Raw genomic sequence first — 18,141 nt, 5'->3', positions numbered from 1 at the left:
GAGAAAGTTGTTTCCTTGATGCTCATTAAGGGGATTAGTTGTAGGTGGAGCTTTGAGGTCATACATACAGTTCTGATTAAAGAAGATATTTTATTTAAATATTTGCACACTGTGAGAATGTACATCCACAGATATAAAATGTATAGGAATAAAGTACATCTTTCTTCTTTTTCTCTAATACTGCTTAGAAATTCCATTTTATAGGGTGTCAGATATATTAGCATTTTTCTATAATAGAGTACATATTTCTTTGATCATTTAGTATCTACTGGGTAAACACCTGTGTGTCTGAACATTTGGTTCATTGTATAGCAATTTTAAATATAAATATTCAAAAAAAGTAAGAGCATTTTTAAAGAATATTTTCTGTAATTCCCAAACCAATTAATAGTTTAAACTAGGCGTGGAATTTGCACTAAGAATTAATTCTAGTTATCTGCAAATTATGTTTGGTTCAGCTATGCCTTTATTTGTTTGAAATAATATTTCTTAACTAAAATTTCCTGTCTTATCTGTGATAAAAATGATGTCAGATCTCTTCTTCTTTAGCATTTAAGGTTTAAGCAAAACGGGATGTAATTCCTGTTGGAAAACTAAGAAACAAAACCTTGCCACTCTCTTCTTTCTTGAAACATTACTTCATAAACTGATCAAATAGAAGAGTGTATGTGTAAGTTGTTTCTTTCTACTTATGACTTGGGATAAAGTCACACAAATTGCTGCTGTCTACAGCAGTTTCATTCCCTTCTTCTCCCAACTCATCTACTGAAAAGGCTACGAAAACATTGGACTTTCTGCCCCTAACATTCTGTGGACATGTGTTTAAAGTGTTCTGAGATTTTCTGGTTAAATATATTTTGAAAAAAATTAAAATTAATAATCAATTTTGGCTGTTAGATTAGACTACTGTGTGCAAGACCAAGACATGAAAATGTCTAGACTAGAGAGACATTTCATGTCTTTAACTTCTGATAGTTTTCATTATTCTTCTTGTAGTTCTGCTTTTGGTAGAAATTCTGGTAAGATCCTTCCTTGAAAGACAAAAGTCAGGATTTCCCATAAAACACGATAAAAGTAGAGTGTCACTCAAGAAAGGTAAACCAGTCAGATGGTTTTTCCAGCCTTCTCAGCATTCCATGTAGGACTCTAGAACTTGCTAAGAATCCTGCTTTTAGGAAGTTCAAGTGGCAGTTGTGTTTTATCATCTCTTCCTCCTCTGTCACCCCTTCTCCATAACATATTCTCACACAGAATGTTCACTGTTGAATGGCACTCAGTAAGAAGACAGGTTGATTCAGTATATTGTGTTTTAGTTTTGACCACCTAATTAGTCTTTGTAAAAATCATTTATTTATATACTTATTTTAAATCCTCCTTCTAGGTTAGTCTTTGGAAGCAATGTTATAAGTAAGTCGGAATTTTTTCCTCTTGTGTTTTAAATTATCCAGTGTTTGAAGTGTTGATTTCACCACTAAGTATACTTTAATGAAGTTTGGGGCAAAATTGTGGACAGAGTTGTAAACAGAATTCCTTTTCCCCGTCTTACTACCAGCCATATGTTAAAGGAGCCAGCCAGGACAGATAGGTGAATGAACTTTCTCTGGGTCAAACATGAGGACGGTAGACCTTGTTAAGAATTACGATTGTTGCTGTTTCAGATCACATCTAGTTATTCCTTCTCATGCCCTTCACTGTCCTCACAGAGCAAGTTCAGCCCGGGGAGAGAGCAGAGATTCCCCATCGCTGTAGCATATATGCTAACTTAGGGAAGAGAGTGAGAGCTGTGTAAAAATTCAGATGTAATCAGGCAGAAACTATAAGAAAATGGTCAGCTAAGCATGCACGTGTGTGAAAAACGATCAAGACCGTTCTCACTACTTTTTTGATGATCGTTTTGGAGTGGGCAGTGGAATAAGACCAGGTTTTCACGTATGCCTTTGAGCAGGGACTGCAGATGTACCTTATATCATGGTACCCTTTTCGTTTAAATAGTGGGGACTCTCTTTCTCACCTTCCTAAGTAGGGGCTGAGACCCAGCGCGGCTGAGTGGCTGGACCAGTGAGTTAGCACAGAGCCAGACAGGGCATTTCTACATTAGATGTGGTATTGGTGGCCCCCTAAGGACTGCTTTGTAGGTTTTAGGCGACTTTTCATTTATTGACGGGGTCAGTAGATACTCCCTAGTTTTTTAAGGCGTTAATTTAGCACCTGTTGCTTTGGCCCTCATTGTAGGAGCTGTTTAGAATGTTACCAAGAATTGCTGATTAAATTGTCACTACTACTTTGACCGAAAACTCAGTGCTTCCATGTCACGATAGCGAAATGGAGAGTTCAGGAATTCCTAGAGAATCCCAAAAGAAGCCCTGTTTTGGCTGACAGCTCAGATGGCATTCCTGGGCTTGACCTTGTCTTACTTGCCAGCTCAGACCTAAGCATTTGGACATCACTTAGGTACCTTTAGGGTCTAATTCACCTGTAACACTAAGCAGAGACCACAAAAGGAAGTTGGTTTGATTTTTCACTTCCATACTCTTCTAATTCAGGGAGTTTTATGATTCTGGCTTATAAGACATTCTTATAGTTTGGCCATACGATAAATCTACCTTTGCTCTGAAGTCAGAGGCTGTGCTCATTGTAATGTAGTAAACATGGTTGTTTTTACCTCCGTGAACCCAGTTTATTTTTTCTAAAATTTCTGAGAAAGGCATTTCTATCTAGTCCAGAGTTACTAGAGCCTCTCAAGATGAAAGTAGTTATTGTCCCCGTGAGCTAGCATGTAGGTGGCTACACGCTTTGTTTGCAGAGTTGTTTCTAAGTATTTTGCCAGGACTGTGTTCCTGTTTTCTCAAAGTAAGTTGAAAAATAAGGACATCGTGGTCTTTTTTGAGATTAATGGTCAAGTTAGGTTAGCCCTCAGGCTATTCGGGAATTCTGTCTTCTCAGTGTCCTGTAATGTGGAAAGTACTCGGCTGTTCTCAGGTCCTGGATTATCAGGCCACATGGTGTGGACTCAAGTGTGAGGCTGGGTGAGTGAAGGTGCTTGGGCAGGGGCAGCAGGCAGATCTTTTTGGATCCCACAGAAAATGCAGGAATTAATGTCAGACCAGTGAATGCAGGGTTGGCAGTCCCGATTCTTTGTGTGTACACACTGAGTCGCAGTAGGCAGGCTCTCGAGCAGGGTCAGTCCTATGACTTCTCTTTGTGAAGAAGGCCAGGCTGGGAGAAGTGAACCCTCTTCCTTTTAATTAGGTAAGTTCATGGAGTTCAGTGACCAGAGCCTTTATTCTGTTTTCTAACCCAAATTAAATTCTCTTTCTAAGGACCCAGTGCATATGAAAGGACTATGGCCTTTTATTACCCTCTTGTGCAGAAGTGCACTAAAGCCATAGACACTGGTCATTTCTGGAAGACTTTGGATCTTGTATTTTCTGATCCAGTTTGCTCTTTGGAGAGCTTTCTTTCCATCCCTTGCCTTTAGTTGTTATTTCACCTTCCTGCTGGAATGCCCAGCTTTGTGAGGCAGTGGGCAGGTCAAGCTTAGCCCACTGCCTCCTGTCGTTGGCCCTTTGGTCAGCGAGGCCCGAGCAGGGGCAGGCTGAGCCATGTCGCGATGCCGTGAACGGAATGTGACTGACCGTGTGTGAGTTTCTCTGTCTTCATTAAACTTGTTCCCCTTCTCTGAAACCCTCATGCTGCACGCTAGCACGGAGCAGCCGTATCCCTCGACCCAGCATGAGTCAGGGGTGCAGCCGCGATGCCAGCCGTGAGAGCAGCCGCGATGCCAGCCCCGCTCGGGGCTTCCCTCCGCTCGGTGAGTACCCGCCGGCCTGGCTCCCGGAGCTCCTCCCACCCCGCCGGGTCCAGCCGCCTGCCTCTTTCCCCCCGCCACTGTCCTGTGGGCCTCTCCACACTCTATCCTCTTCCTGAGCCTCCCTTCCTTGTCCCCCTCTGCATGCTCGGATTTTGGCCATTCCCAGTTTCTGTATTTCAGGGGGAAAAGCACCCCTTCACTCTGCCCTGCTGTCGCTTAGGACCACGTGCTGCCGGCCAGCCGCTCCATGTGGTTGTGGCCAGCGTGCAGTGACACTCAGCCAGAGATACTTGCTGCTTAAAAGCCGCCTGAATCCAAAGTGTCTCCCTATTCACTGAATGTCTGCAACTCGTTTTGAATTTTACCAGGGATCAGACCACGCGTGATTCACTTCAAAGAAGGAAAAAAAGTAAAATCGTGATAACATTTAAGAAACTAAATGTGCTCGGTTTGGGGGTGAGAACATTAATCGAAAAAGCAGCATGAATATTAGCTCTTCTTCTGTTAAGTGAGTCACTTCAAAGCTTTCTTTAAAGCAGTCTACACATTGCTTTTGGATAAACTGCCTAGATGTACAGCACACTGCAAAACCTTGGTGTTCACTGTTAATTATTAAGATATTTTCATTCTTCCCGGGCTCAACAGGCTGTTTAATGTCTGTGACCCGGTGCTACCCCCGGACAAAAAAATTACAATATTTGGTGGCCGTGGTACATTGTAATACTGTACCTCTCATCACCAGTCAGGTGCCAGTTTGGGCTGCTTGTCTGACACACCCCCCTTTCAGTTGTTCTTATAGCTAGAATTTGTACTTGAACAATTTCTGGTGTTCAGGAAAACCAAGAGAAAAAGAGAAACATGTATCCTTTATAGAATACTGAATTTACCTTTCCTATTTAGTTTTAATAGCCTTGCCTTACTCTTAAATGGACATATACCTTTTTACGTAGTGTGAATTACTAATCCCCAAATACATCTATCAACACTTACTTTCACAAAAGAAAGAAATGTTTTGCATTCTTCACTAATTGTGTTTTAATTCTTTGGTGTATTAAGTGCTGTACAGCTGTGTATTTTCCTCATGATAAGCATGGCAGATAGAAATCATTTTATAACAGTTGGGCCTAGGCTTGAAGTTATTCTCTGGAGCTGTGGACTGCAGCAGTCTGTTATTTTGACTGTAATTATGACACGGGCCTTTCAAATATAAAAATATCACTTTGGAAGTTGGGTGTTAGAGCAAGAGCATAAGGTCTTAATATTTGCCACTATCTCCTTCTCATGTCATACACTCTTTCCCAGTATGTTTCTTTCCCAGTCAGTATCAGTACTCAAAATCTAGATCTGTTTCTTCATGGAGTTCTCAGAAGGATCAGGTGAACAGATGTAGGGCCCTCTAGACGATCACCTGACTTGGTGAGGAGATACCTGTGTGAGGTGTCCTACCTGATGGGCAGGAGGGCCTGAGTAGGGCAGCTCACCTGGTCCCTGCCAGCTCTTCCATGCAGTCCGCAGCATTAGATCAGAATCCTCAAAATCTGGGGCAAGAATGATGACTTTTTTCTGAATGAACTGGTGGTTTTTCCTTTTAAGTTAAGGCTGTGTATCTATGCATCCTTGTTCACGATTTGGCCTTCCAGATAACCTATTCTGTAAGTGAAGCATTCAGTCTGCCTACTGGGTATTGTCTCTTAGTGGCAGGTCAGTGTTTTTGTCACACGTACACTGCTGCTTTTGTTACTGTCCATGGAAGCAGCCTTTGGGACTCAGCGTGTGGTCTGGGGGCCAGGCAAGCTGTGCTGGATTCTTGAGGTCCTAATTGGGCTCTGAGGAGCTGAGGAATGCAGTCTGATTTCCACTGAAGTGTTTTAGTGACAGCCGAGTTGTGGATGTGTGTCCTTGCTGCTACCATGGCCGGAGATGGGGCTGCAAACGCTCCCTTTCTCCCAAGCTCTGGCACCAGCGTTGTCTCCTTTGTGGTCAGGGCAGGAGTTCACATCTTTTCAGCTTAGTTTTTAGACCATGCCTGTTTTTTTCTTGTTGGGTTAAATCTCATCATGAAACTCTCTGGTCCAGCAAGAACAGCAGTGGTGCCCGCATGCCCCTGGCACCGTGCTGAGCAGTCAGGAGGTACTTAACCGTCCTGCGTCCTGTTCAACATCTCGCACAGGTATCATCGTCCCTCTTTTCCAATGACAAAACTGAGACTTGGGGAGAGAAGGCCACCATCTCAAGGCCACACAGGTCTGTCTTCAAAGCATGGCTGTTCCCCTGCCTCATCTGTGGTGTCTTTCACTGGTTCCTCCAGAATGTACTAAGTGCTTTCTGAGGCCTCTGCAGGCTCAGGTACACAGGGAAAGTGCTCGGCCACGTTTCTAAATCGGGACTTCTGGGCGTGGCAGTGGGACCTGGGAATTCATGGGTAAGTCGCAAAGGTTGTTGCCCCTTAGGAAACGTCCTGCGTCCTTCAGAGAATGTAAAGTTTCCTTCTTATTCTCACTCACTTTAATATTCATTTCTACCCCCTTTATGAATCAGTGAGATTTTGTATCCGTGCCCCTTTGAATCAACTTGTGGAGCCAACCTTCACTTTTTAAAAGGAAAGGAACAGAAGTAATTCTGTTTTGGTAACTACATATTGGGTTTGTTTGTATTTTTCTTAAAAAGTTGTTTTGGACCATTTTAATGGTATGAATATGTATTTAAATGGTTACAGTGACAATTTTTAGGTGAGATTAAGGCACTGGGACTCAGCTGTCGATGAGGCTTTGCCGTAAGTGGGTCCATCGTGGATTCCACGTGGGACGTTCACTTGAGAACGTGGCAGAGGACTCCTGATGTGACAGAGTTGCTGAAAAATATTCTATAGAAACAAAACCAGAGGACGACTTTTTTAGGAACCTTCAGATCAGGTGTTGTTTAAACACTGTTTCCAGTTTAAACTGTCAGGATATGATACCATTGTGCTTGTACAAGAAATAAGTAGTTTGCTTCAGTCTTAGAAAATATTCTGCCAACTTCCTTACTTAAGGAAAGTCATTATTTTGTAATGCCTGTTTTAGAGCTCACCAACTTATTTTTCGTGCACCTTGAGGAATTAGGGATTTTCTTTTCCTTTTGCATGCTGGTAAAAATTTGTCCTTCCTGACCAGGTAAGCTTTGTTGTTCAGTACCCCTTATCCCACAGATATGCACAGTTCATAAAGTGACATGAGCTTAAGTAAATAAAATTATCCTGAAGAGTTGGAGGTTTTGCCGTTTCCTGACGAAATGTGTTTTTAAGTGTTAGCGTGGAGGGTTGTGGGCTCTGGTGGCGCCGTGGGGAGCAGCGCTCCTTGGTGTCAGGCTGTGAGACCTCTCACTTCCTGTGCTGCAATCGCCGTGTTCTCTCCAAACAATGATGGAAGCATATTATCTTTTTTCTTTTCTTGAGGTAAAGAAAAGGCCATATATTGTGTGGCACTCTGGTCAATACATTCAGGTTTGGACGCAAGTCTGTACTTCATAATTACTTCCAGAAGTTATTCTCTCCACACGTGGACGGAGTTTGGCGTATGTTTTCTCAGATTGGTGAATTGATGGGATTGTTGTGAGTACTCGGTAGTGAAGTAATATTCAGCGTCTAAGTGTGAATTAAGCTACGCTTGACCATTATTGTGGCCACCCGCACTGCTGCGCTTACCATCGCGGTTTATTCTGTGCCCGGCACTGTTTCAAGTGCTTGTTGTATAACCTCTCCGAATTCTCTTAACTCCCGAGAGGAGGCTACCATCGTCAGCCCCGTCTCACAGATGATGAACTGAGACACACAGAGGGTTAGTACTTTGCCCGAGGCCCACACAGTTTGTTGTGACCTGACTGGGACTCACCCCCGACGTGTCCCAGAGCTGGTGCTCATAGCCAGAGGCCTGCAAATGCCTCTCCAAGGAAGGCTGTTAAACTTCTTGCAGTTGACTTTCCAGTAGGTAAACAGTGAGTTCATTAACAATTCGGATATTTGTGCAGTAGGACAGCACACATGTTCACTGGGGAAAAAGGAATTCCAGTTGTTGAGCCCCCTTCTTTATTTTTTTTTAAATTAATTTATTTTTTATCTGTGAAGCATAAAGTATTTTATTATTTTTTATTGACTATAGTTGATTTACAGTGTTGTGTTAATTTCTGCTGTACAGCATAGTGATTCAGTTATACATATATATATATATATATATATTCTTTTTCATATTGTCTTCCGTTGTGGTTTATCCCAGGATGTTGAATGGAGTTCCCTGTGCTCTACAGTAGGCCCCTGTTGTTCCTCCATGCTCTACATGAAAGCCCCCTTCTCATGACTTCATTCTGTTTCTGTTGGGAGAACGTTGTGAAGTCCTCCGCTTCTGTTTCTGGTGCATGCCTGCGTGTGCATCGCGTCCTGACGGGAGGTGTGACCCATCCTGCTGCTGCTCCCCCACCCCGTGTGCCCCGACGTCCTTCCTGTGCGTAGTCCGCGGTGGCGCCCGGGCGCTCAGCATGAACGTGCACCCCGGGTGGGGGCCGCTGGGCGCACAGGCAGGGCCCCCCCGCCCCCACACCAGCACCCTGCGTGGGCACGCGCAGTCCACTCACATCCAGCACCATCTCTTCCCATGAGGAAGCACGGCCGCGTTGGGGGCAGCTCCGCGTTCCTCAGGCCGCTGCTCTCTCGGGTTCTCGTGTGTTAACCCTGTGGGTGTTGCCGTTCCTTTTACCTGCAGCCTCTCGACGTCATTCCAGGTCCACTAGTGCTCTCGCCACGGCTGACTCTGTTGGGCAGTCAGGTGAACACGTGCTCATGCATGCCTGTCCACACTCATGGTCACATTCGTTCCCATCAGTATCTGCTAGCACTTGGCATGTCTGCACCTCATGTCTCCCCCGATGTGCGTCTATTTTTTTAAGTTGTTGAATGTTTATGGTTCCGTTAATAGGCTGTAGATGCTTTGTAGCCTGTTTGACAACATCATTTTTTCAGTGTTTGTATTTATGTTAAAACAAAAGGATGAGGGAAGCACTTCTGGCCTTCCTTTCACTCCCTCCCCCAGGAAAACAGCAGCCCCAGATAGGTGTCCTGAAGGGGCCCTCGGAGAAAGTGGGGTGTGCACCCCATCCAGCAGAGGCTTCCTTCCCTAAGTCTTTGTTCCCAGTGAAATGGTGTTTATTTACACTAGCTGTTAGTGTCAGGTGCTGATTACTTGGGGGCACTGTTCAGTGACCAGATGTTCCAGAGTGTATGGCAGCAAACCTCATTTCATATGTATTGAAGGAAATGGATTGTCCTAAAGCTGTTACGGAAAAACAAATCATGATTAGGGTAATCAGGTCAGGCCAGAGATAGCTTTTGTAGCCTGCGGACACAAAACACTCCGTCTCAGCCCCATTTTAACAAAACCCAGAATGCCCTGTTTAGCCATTGGGGCAGAAAGTCAGTGTACAATAAGGCATCCACTTGCCAGACTTAAGTGGTATCATGTTGAAATGCTAACAAGCCCTAACGCCTAGTTTTATCAACTGAGTACAGGCTATAATCTGTTACATCAGACTGTTGATGGTGACAACTGTGACCGATGTACTTAGTGCCTCTGTTTTCCCCTAAATGAAGCCAGCTGTGCATTTTATTATGTAACCTCTGATTAGGACATTCCCCCGACTGAGGGCACGGTCACATGTGTCCATCGCTTGGAGACTGAATAGTACCAGAGAGAATGTAGAGCAGATTTTGGTCTGGTGAAAACAAAAGGCTTATAAATTTTTTTAGGTCCAGACAAACATTTCCCCTTAAGATCTGAAATTCAGCCGTCTACCATATACATCAGATGACCTGCAGTCACTGTTATGGCAAAGCTGTATGCATCTGGAAAGCGCAGAATAATTGCTTTGTTCTTACAGTTTTAATTTTGTGTCTGAAAAACCAGTATTATCCCTGGAGCAAGAATTGCTGGCATGAGATCTACTTTTTTTTTTTTTAAAGATTCTGTTTTATTTAAGTTTATGCTGGGTAATTTTTAAATGGCTTATAACTGAATTAATTTCATTCTGTTACTCATAAATCCCTTACTATCTACCCTTTTTTAATGGAAAAAACAAAAGACTTGAACAGAGATCATTTATAAAACTTATGTGCATAATAAATCTCAAATTTGTAATTGTTTCATATTTCAACTGAGAATTTATATCACAGAGAGTTGTTCTGTGTTTTTAGTTTATATGGCGCGTTAAATCACCTTTTAAACATACACACGATGATGAAATTCAGTAGATCAACAAGTGCATTAAAAAAGGGGATAGTATAACATACAGTTTTTGTTTCTTTATAAAAATTCATATCTATATAACTTTTGATTAGCAGTGTTTAAATTTTTCCCCCTTTCTGTGGCAGTGAAAGCTATAATGTTTCAAAACTGACAATTTAAAAAAGCTAAATAACACTTCACTTTTAAAGTTCATCAGTTTGGGGGCTTCCCTAGTGGTGCAGTGGTTAAGAATACGCCTGCCAGTGCAGGGGACATGGGTTTGATCCCTGGTCCAGGAAGTTCCCACATGCCGCAGAGCGACTAAGCCTGTGTGCCGCAACTACTGAGCCTGTGCTCTAGAGCCCGCGAGCCACAACTATTGAGCGCACGTGCTCAGCTACTGAAGCCCACATGCACCTAGAGCCTGTGCTCCGCAACAAGAGAAGCCACCACAATAAGAAGCCCACACACTGCAATGAAGTGTGGCCCCCACTCTCCATAACTACAGAAAGCCCATGCGCAGCAACGAAGACCCAATGCAGCCAATAAATAAAAAACAAAACAAATAAATAGATTAAAAAAATAAAGTTCACCAGTTTGTAGGTGATGTCTTGTTACCTACCCAAAATTTTAAATATATCATTCTATAGAAAAGATCAATTATGTAAAACAGACATTAGCTTTCTTTTTTCTTTTTCCTAAATGCTCTGTTACTAGGATATGGCAAGTACAGAGATTTTCCTTGTCCAAACAGCGGCTTATTTGTTAACAAAGAGAAAGCATTTGTAATCTTATAGTTTTTCTTCCAAAGGTTTATTATACATTAGCGTTTAAAATAAGAACCTTTTACCAGACTGCTTTGTCTTGAGCTGCCACAGGACTTAGCAGGGCAGTGAGTCCCCAAGTAATTTGTGTGCAAATAAAGCACTGTCCTTAAAAAAAAGAACCTTTTACCAGTGGATACAATTACCAAGTATAGTTTACACTGACTTTCTCCTGCATTGTTTTAATCTCAGCCCTTCTTAAGGAAGCCTGGTCAGCTCACTTAAAGGGACTTTTAAAAGTTAATCTTTTTGGATTAGGCACTTTCACTGCCAGGGGCCAGGGTTCAATCCCTGGACAGGGAACGAAGATCCCGCAAGTGTTGCGGAGTGGCCAAAAAAATGTTAGTCATTATTGACTGCGATTGTTAACAAGCTTAGAATAGCTGTTTGAACTGCTAAAATTGGAAATTTTTTTTTGCATTCTGTCCATTTTGTTTACACGTATAAAGATTACCTTTTAAAAATCCTTAAAGAGCTTAAAAAGAAAAAATCCTTTGGGGGACTCAGAAAAAGATTATGTTATCTGAATGATTAATGTTTTGCAGTGAAGATACTAGCTTTTTGTGGTGAAGATTAAAGAATTTTAATAAATTGATTTTTAAATAACCTTTGGTGACACAGGCATTGTGATGAACAAGTACCTAAAATTAATTGAGCTTAATAACAGTTAAACAGTAGTGACGCTAATGAAAATTTGCACAGAGGTCAGTTTAATACGTTTGTTTCAAATTTTAACTTTTTATTACATATTGTGTTAGAACTCTCATTTATCAAACCATGAAGCTTTCTAATTAGTTTCACCAAATATCAGGGCCTCTGGCCTCTGGAAAAAATGCTAAATAGATGAAAAGACTCCACTCTTGGCCCAGCCATTCTATAATAGGGGTTCCCCCCCTCCATGTCTCAACGCTTTTCAAACATAAAATATCATTAAAGAACCATTTCAGTTGTCAGGATGCATTGTGACACAATGGTATTAAATGTTAACAGTGTAACCTATGCTATTGGTAAACAAGTTAAGTATAGTTGAAACTGCAAGTCAAGTGTAGTGAAAACTGGCTAGAGATTCTTCAGTCCTCTTGTCCAGTAAGTGAGACAAGGCAGGCCCGCTATGAAGAAATAAAAACATTTTAATTAAAATGACACGCCTCTTGCTTTTGTTTTTTAACTAGACCGGTTTGGGCTCGGCCAGGCAGGAAGAATACCTGGTTCTGTGAATGCCATGCGGGTTCTGAGCACTAGTACAGATCTGGAAGCTGCTGTTGCTGATGCTTTGGTAAGAGGCACGACTTATGTAGAGTCTCTTTGAATTACTCACCTGCGTTTTTCTCTGTCTTAACAGGAAGTCACCTCCAAATATCAGGTCACTAAATCATCTTTGACATTCTTTAAAATTGTGTAACTGTGGGTAAATTTATATTATTATTCCTTCTTAAACTTTTAACTGTACGTAAGTGAAAACTGGCCTCACTAGACATGTTAGCATCAAGTATGTCTTCTGTGCTCCTCAGTATCAGGGAAGTTTTGATGACATCAGGCTTCTCTGATGTCATTGGGCTTCTTTTCCTTTTTTATCCATGCTTTTTTTTTTTTTTCCAGCATTTCCTTTTCTCCCTTCTGTTGCTTCCGTTGCTTTACAGGCTTTGATGGCATAGCCTAAGTATAGCATGACATTGGGTTGGCCAAAAAGTTCGTTCGGCTTTTTCCATAACATCTTATGAAAACCTGAACAAACTTTTTGGCTAACCCAGTATAACAGTAGGTCATAGAGTTTGGGGTTTGAAAATCTTGCATTTCCGTTACCCTCACTAGTTGTTCCATATGATTTTATGTTTGTTTGTTTGTTTAAATGAGTCCTTGAGTCATTATTTACAGAAATTTTCCCAGATTTTAAGATGAACTCTCTGAGGATATGAAGGACTGGTGGAGTATGTTTTTGCATCGTTATAATCTAATATCTAAAAAAGCAACAAAGTGATTAGAGGTCCTTAAATTTGTGGTTATAGCAAAAAGTTCCTAAGTAGGATCAGCTTGTGGTTCAATTGCCTCTTAAAGATGCATGTCAGCTGGTAGTAACAGCCTCTTGTATCTTCTGGTTTATGTGCTCAGAATTTAAAGTAGCCATTCTTTAGAACTGTCTGATATCTGGTCTTGCTTGTACTGTTGTTACTGGAATGCAAGTCTGTCTGTCCAATGCACAGTGAAGCCAAGCAAACCAAGACGTTGGAGTTTAGAGCAGAGAAAGGTTTAGTGCAGGGCCAGCAAGAAGACAGGTGGCTCATGCCTGAAAAACCCCAAACTCCCCAACTCTTATAGGAAAGGTGAGGGCGGGGCGTGCTTAGCTGCTGCAGACTTCTTCGTGTCAGATCCTTTGTTCTTGAGGTTGGGTCATGGTCAGGTAACGATGTTCCTGTAAACCTCCACCAAACCAATGTTACTCTCTGTTCTGACCAGAAAAGGGAAGGTCCCAAGGCACAGCTGTCACCCTCTGAGTCCAGGCCTGGCCCCAGAGGAGGCAGGTCTCAGTTGGTGGCTCCCTCAGGGCCGGGTCCCCAGGCCCTGCCCAGCTGCCATCACTGAGGGAGCCGGGCGCCCAGGACCCAACTGGCCCTAAGGCTCCTAGACAGTGGGGGCCGGGTCCCCAGACTGTGTCCTGTGCAGACCACTGCCATCATTAGGTCACAGACGCGGGGAGGGGGTGGAGGGTCACCGAGGGCTCTGGAGCCCCGAAGGACGCAGCCCCAGCCTGTCCCTGGCTGAGGCTGAGACTGAGTGCCCCTAAAACCAAGTTCCTCTGCTGAGTTTACCATTAACCACTCTATCCAAACATATGCACCTGTTCTCCTCAGGGTTGACGAGTATCCAAGAAAATAGGGGATTGTCATAGAGCAGGGCAGTGTGCAGCCTTTACCGGGCAGCCCATTACCAGGCCACGGTTACGGCGAGGCCGCTAAGGTGGGACGGTTAGAGCAGTGGTTAGAGATCCTGCTCAGCCTCAGGCTGGCAGGTGAGCTGGGCAGCAGGCGGGTGGATGCCCGCAGACAGGCTGGGGTGTGTCTTCTGGGATTCCAGAGCCCTCGCCCAGGCCGCCCACTGGCCAGGCCCAGGCCCTGAGGCAGCGGTGACCCTCTGCCCCATCCCCGCCTCTGCAACCTAATGGCCGTGGCGGTCTGCACGGGACACAGTCTGGGGACCCGGCTCCCTCAGTGATGGCAGCTGGGCAGGGCCTGGGGACCCGGCCCTGAGGGAGCCACCAACTGAGACCTGCCTCCTCTTGGGCCAGACTTGGACTCAGAGGGTGACAGTTGTGCCTTGGGACCTTCCCTTTTCTGGTCAGAACAGAGAGTAACATTGGTTTGGTGGAGGTTTACAGGAACATCGTTACCTGACCATGACCCAACCTCAAGAACAAAGGATCTGACACGAAGAAGTCTGCAGCAGCTAAGCACGCCCCGCCCTCACCTTTCCTATAAGAGGGCTTTGCTGGAAGCTGTCAGGGAGTTTGGGGTTTTTCAGGCATGAGCCACCCGTCTCCTTGCTGGCCCTGCACTAAACCTTCCTCTGCTCCAAACTCTAATGTTTTGGTTTGTTTGGCCTCACTGTGTGTTGGGCACATGGGCTTGCGTTCTGGTAACACTGTTTTAAGACTTATCCTCTTCTAATGAAAAAAGCATTATAATACCCCACTTTCAGACCCAGAGGTTTTAAATCCAGCCATGTTTCATCCCATCAAAACTTTATAGCGTGTGGCCACAGTGATTCCAACTCTCACCTCCTCCCAGCCATCCCTTGTGTATTCCTGCTCAGCCAGATTTCTCTGACAAGCATCCGCGAGCAAGCAGCTTTCTGCTGTCCTTGTGCTTTCCCGGTGAGGCTGCTCGGCCAGCTCTGCTCATCAGCCTTGTGTGTAGAAGGGCTTTTTCTGGCAGGTGTTAGAGTTCAGGATAATTGCTTTAAGCAGGACTTCAACTTAAGAGTCACAAACTGGAGCAGAATTCTGTGAAGCAGTTTTCCAAGTTGTAGCATTGGAATCTGTTTCTTACTTACTCCGGGGCTTGGCTTTAAGGATTGGGGGCCAGAGGGGTGAGAAGTGCTGGATGCACAAAGCCCGCGGTGAGATGGCACTTTGGTCTGCGGCGGGGCGTGCGGTGTCTCCTTGTTCATTAAAGAACTGCCCCGGGGACTGTGCACAAAGTGCCAGGAGGCAGAGCAGGACTCGAGAGTCTGGGCTTTGCCTTCATCTGGGCTTTTCTCTGAGCTGCAGCTCCCCTTCCAGCCCCGCTGCCCTTACTGCCTTTTGTCCAAACCACTTGGTCTCTCCGAGTGACCTGCTTCAGAAGAGACAGTGCCGGGACGGTGCACAGTCCTTGTCTCGCAGAAAAGAAGTCCTGGGGCAGAGTCTATCCTAGGAGCAGGAGACAGAGCTCATAGCGACGTTGGGGACGTACCTCAGCGCTGCGGGGAGAGTTTCAGCGAAGAATTAGAGCAGATCCCGCAAGGTCCCGTAAGCGGAATAGGAGCGTTAGGAGATGCCATTGTGAAAGCATTCTTTGTTACTTGCTTGAAATGAGTCGCTTGCTAACCTGTATTTTTGGTTTGCTAAGATATGTTTTGCTGTACACTTTTGTTGCAAGAACAATCCCCACATATGCTTCTGACGTAATTCTCTATGCTTTTTCCCCATCCTTCAATATTTTCCTGCCTACAGCTGTTAGGAGACTCCAGGAGCAAGGTACCAGTGCTTTAACTTTTGTTTTATAACTTTTTTTTTTCCCTGTTGTGAGTATATTTCCTTTAGGAGCTGGTAAAAGCAACACAAAATGTAGCATAGTGTAGAAATTCTGTTGTGAATTGTGATTTTGTGGAAACGAGCGACGCTGTTGCTAGTGATAGAACCGGTCCTCTCTCACATTTGTCTCAGTATTGCTCTCAAACATCAAGTTCTGCCCCTTTTCCTACCAGTGTTTCATTTTATTTATTAACCTAGTTTGTGTCTCATGTTGTTATTACTTCATGAATGGATACAGTCAACATTTTTCTTATCTTAGGAATCTGTAACAGTTGATGTATGAGTGAGATGACCCTGTAATTATCATCCTAACGGGGATACTTTTGAGAGTGAAAGAGGGTGGTGGTAATTATTAGACTGGGGCAGTAAGTGGAAGGCAGAACCGTCCCAGGCAAGATGTGATGTGTGGACAAGGCACATTCCTAGAAAACTGCATCAGTACAGTTTAAGCCAGTAGCTATTTGTTTTTCTCTTAGAGAAATCATTTTATCTATTTTACATAGCTGTTGCTCTATTATTTAGGGATTTAACTTACAGTTTTATATTCAGGGTAAGAGAAATGAATGAAGTGGGTATTCTAGTCTCCAGGAGGCCTGTTAGTGTTGTAAAGCTCTAAGTCCTTAATAAAAATGATTTAGATCATTTAGGAATCCTTTTCTGTAGAACACTCTGCCACTGACATTACAGTGTCAGACGTTCTTAAGGAAGCATGGATGTTCACACAAGTTTACTCACAGACCATAGTCACGATAGATTGCTTCTGATTGGGAAGGGGCTGGTGGGCACTGACACTTGCAGTGTGGCAGGTGCTGAGCCAGGCTGTTTCACTTGTAAGTGCACTTAATCCTCACAACAGGCCTGTGAGAAGGGTAATCATTGTCATCTCAGAGACGGGCACCCTGAAGCAGAGAGATGAGGAGTTTTTCTGAAGTCACATAACCGGTCCATCTTACTGAGAAGGCCACATGCTGCGCTAGAGATCATGCCCTTTCCTCTCTGCTGCGGGTTGCTCTGCTTATTAGTCACTCTTCCTGCGGGAAGTCTGATTTTCTGTGTTTATCTCCCTCATCTGTAAGCACAGGGAAAGCGTGGTGCATGCGCCCGTGTGTGTGTGTGTGTGTGTGTGTGTGTGTGTGTCTACATTGAATTCTCTGTTGTTGATTTGTTTGGTAAGACTCATGTCACCTTTCCATGTCTTGCCCACTCCCTCCTTGGACCTGGCAGAAGAAGCCCGTGAGGAGGAGATACGAGCCGTACGGGATGTACTCTGACGACGACGCCAACAGCGACGCGTCGAGCGTGTGCTCCGAGCGCTCGTACGGCTCCCGGAACGGGGGCATCCCCCACTACCTGCGCCAGACCGAGGACGTGGCCGAGGTGCTCAACCACTGCGCCAGCTCCAACTGGTCCGAGAGGAAGGAGGGGCTTCTGGGTCTGCAGAACCTACTGAAGAGCCAAAGAACCCTGAGGTGAGGCCAGGAGGCCAGGCTTGAGCTCAGGCTGAGCCCATGCTGCACTCCCGAGAGGCCCGCACGGATTCCCAGCCGTTTATGGAGCTCTTGTGGGATTCCAGGCGCTGGGGCAGGCGCTGCAGGTGCTAGGATGGCTAGGACGTGGTCTTTGCCTGCCAGAGGAGTCAAAATATCCAGCAGACACTATAACTGGTTAGGTTTAGAAAACATTTGGTTCCACATGGCTTACATTTGTCTATTCGGTGTTATTTGAGAAATCTTGATACAGTTTGCAATTTAGGTCAAAAATAAAACAACTCTGCAGGTTGGTATGGTTTATTACAGTTCAGAGTCATGGATAAAGTGATATACCAGCCTCAGTCTAAAATGTTTTGATACACATATGCGTGTGTATAGTTTATAAATGTGCAGAATAAAGAGATACTGAGATGGAGTGCTCTGAAACACTCTTTATCTTTATATTGATTATTTTTGCTTCTTTCTTTGTTTCTATATTTCATTAATTTTCTAAAATAAGCATGAATTCCACATACCAAAAATATATGTTTATACCGTATTTCATCAAATCTAAGGCATCACTGACATACCCTTACTTTATATATAAGAAGAAATGCTGCTTATTCAACTGTAACAGTACTAATGTGTCATTGATTATAAGATGAATCTCAAAATTACAGAGATGTGTGAACTACAGTGTTTATATTCTTTGGATAATTTATTTAAAGCTATATTGTGAGACTGGATAACTGTTTATGGTCATGGATGGCCCCGCAGAGCTGCGTGAGCATTGACTGACGAATCACTGAGCTAAGCGCGGCTGTCCAGTCAGTCTGACCCCTGCCATATTCCTTCCTGTCGTCTAACACCCCGCCCTATCACCCCCTTTATTCCGTTCTGTGCATGCACGTGTCAGGAGAAGTTTCACCACGTGCATTCTGAAGTGTAGGTTGCCTCTGGTGCTCTAGTGATCTGTCAGAAAACAGAGAAGATGATTGTT

The 18,141-nt window shown here is 44.1% G+C and overlaps 1 protein-coding gene across 1 annotated transcript in view; it reads left to right on the top strand.

The window, feature by feature from the left end:
• The window catches only part of CLASP1 (cytoplasmic linker associated protein 1), a 265,864-nt gene that overhangs the window by 186,238 nt on the left and 61,485 nt on the right, over nucleotides 1-18,141 (top strand). Inside the window, exons 22-25 of the mRNA XM_057745852.1 lie at nucleotides 3,704-3,811; nucleotides 12,056-12,159; nucleotides 15,592-15,615; nucleotides 16,897-17,141. Coding sequence (XP_057601835.1) covers nucleotides 3,704-3,811; nucleotides 12,056-12,159; nucleotides 15,592-15,615; nucleotides 16,897-17,141 — 481 coding nt within the window. The remainder of the gene's footprint in view (nucleotides 1-3,703; nucleotides 3,812-12,055; nucleotides 12,160-15,591; nucleotides 15,616-16,896; nucleotides 17,142-18,141) is intronic.

This window comes from Hippopotamus amphibius, chromosome 8 (genome assembly GCF_030028045.1).
Source record: "Hippopotamus amphibius kiboko isolate mHipAmp2 chromosome 8, mHipAmp2.hap2, whole genome shotgun sequence".
In the NCBI taxonomy this organism is placed as follows: Eukaryota; Metazoa; Chordata; class Mammalia; order Artiodactyla; family Hippopotamidae; genus Hippopotamus; species Hippopotamus amphibius.
The sequence above is the reverse complement of the archived record's forward strand: the minus strand, read 5'-3'. Positions and strand labels throughout refer to the sequence as shown.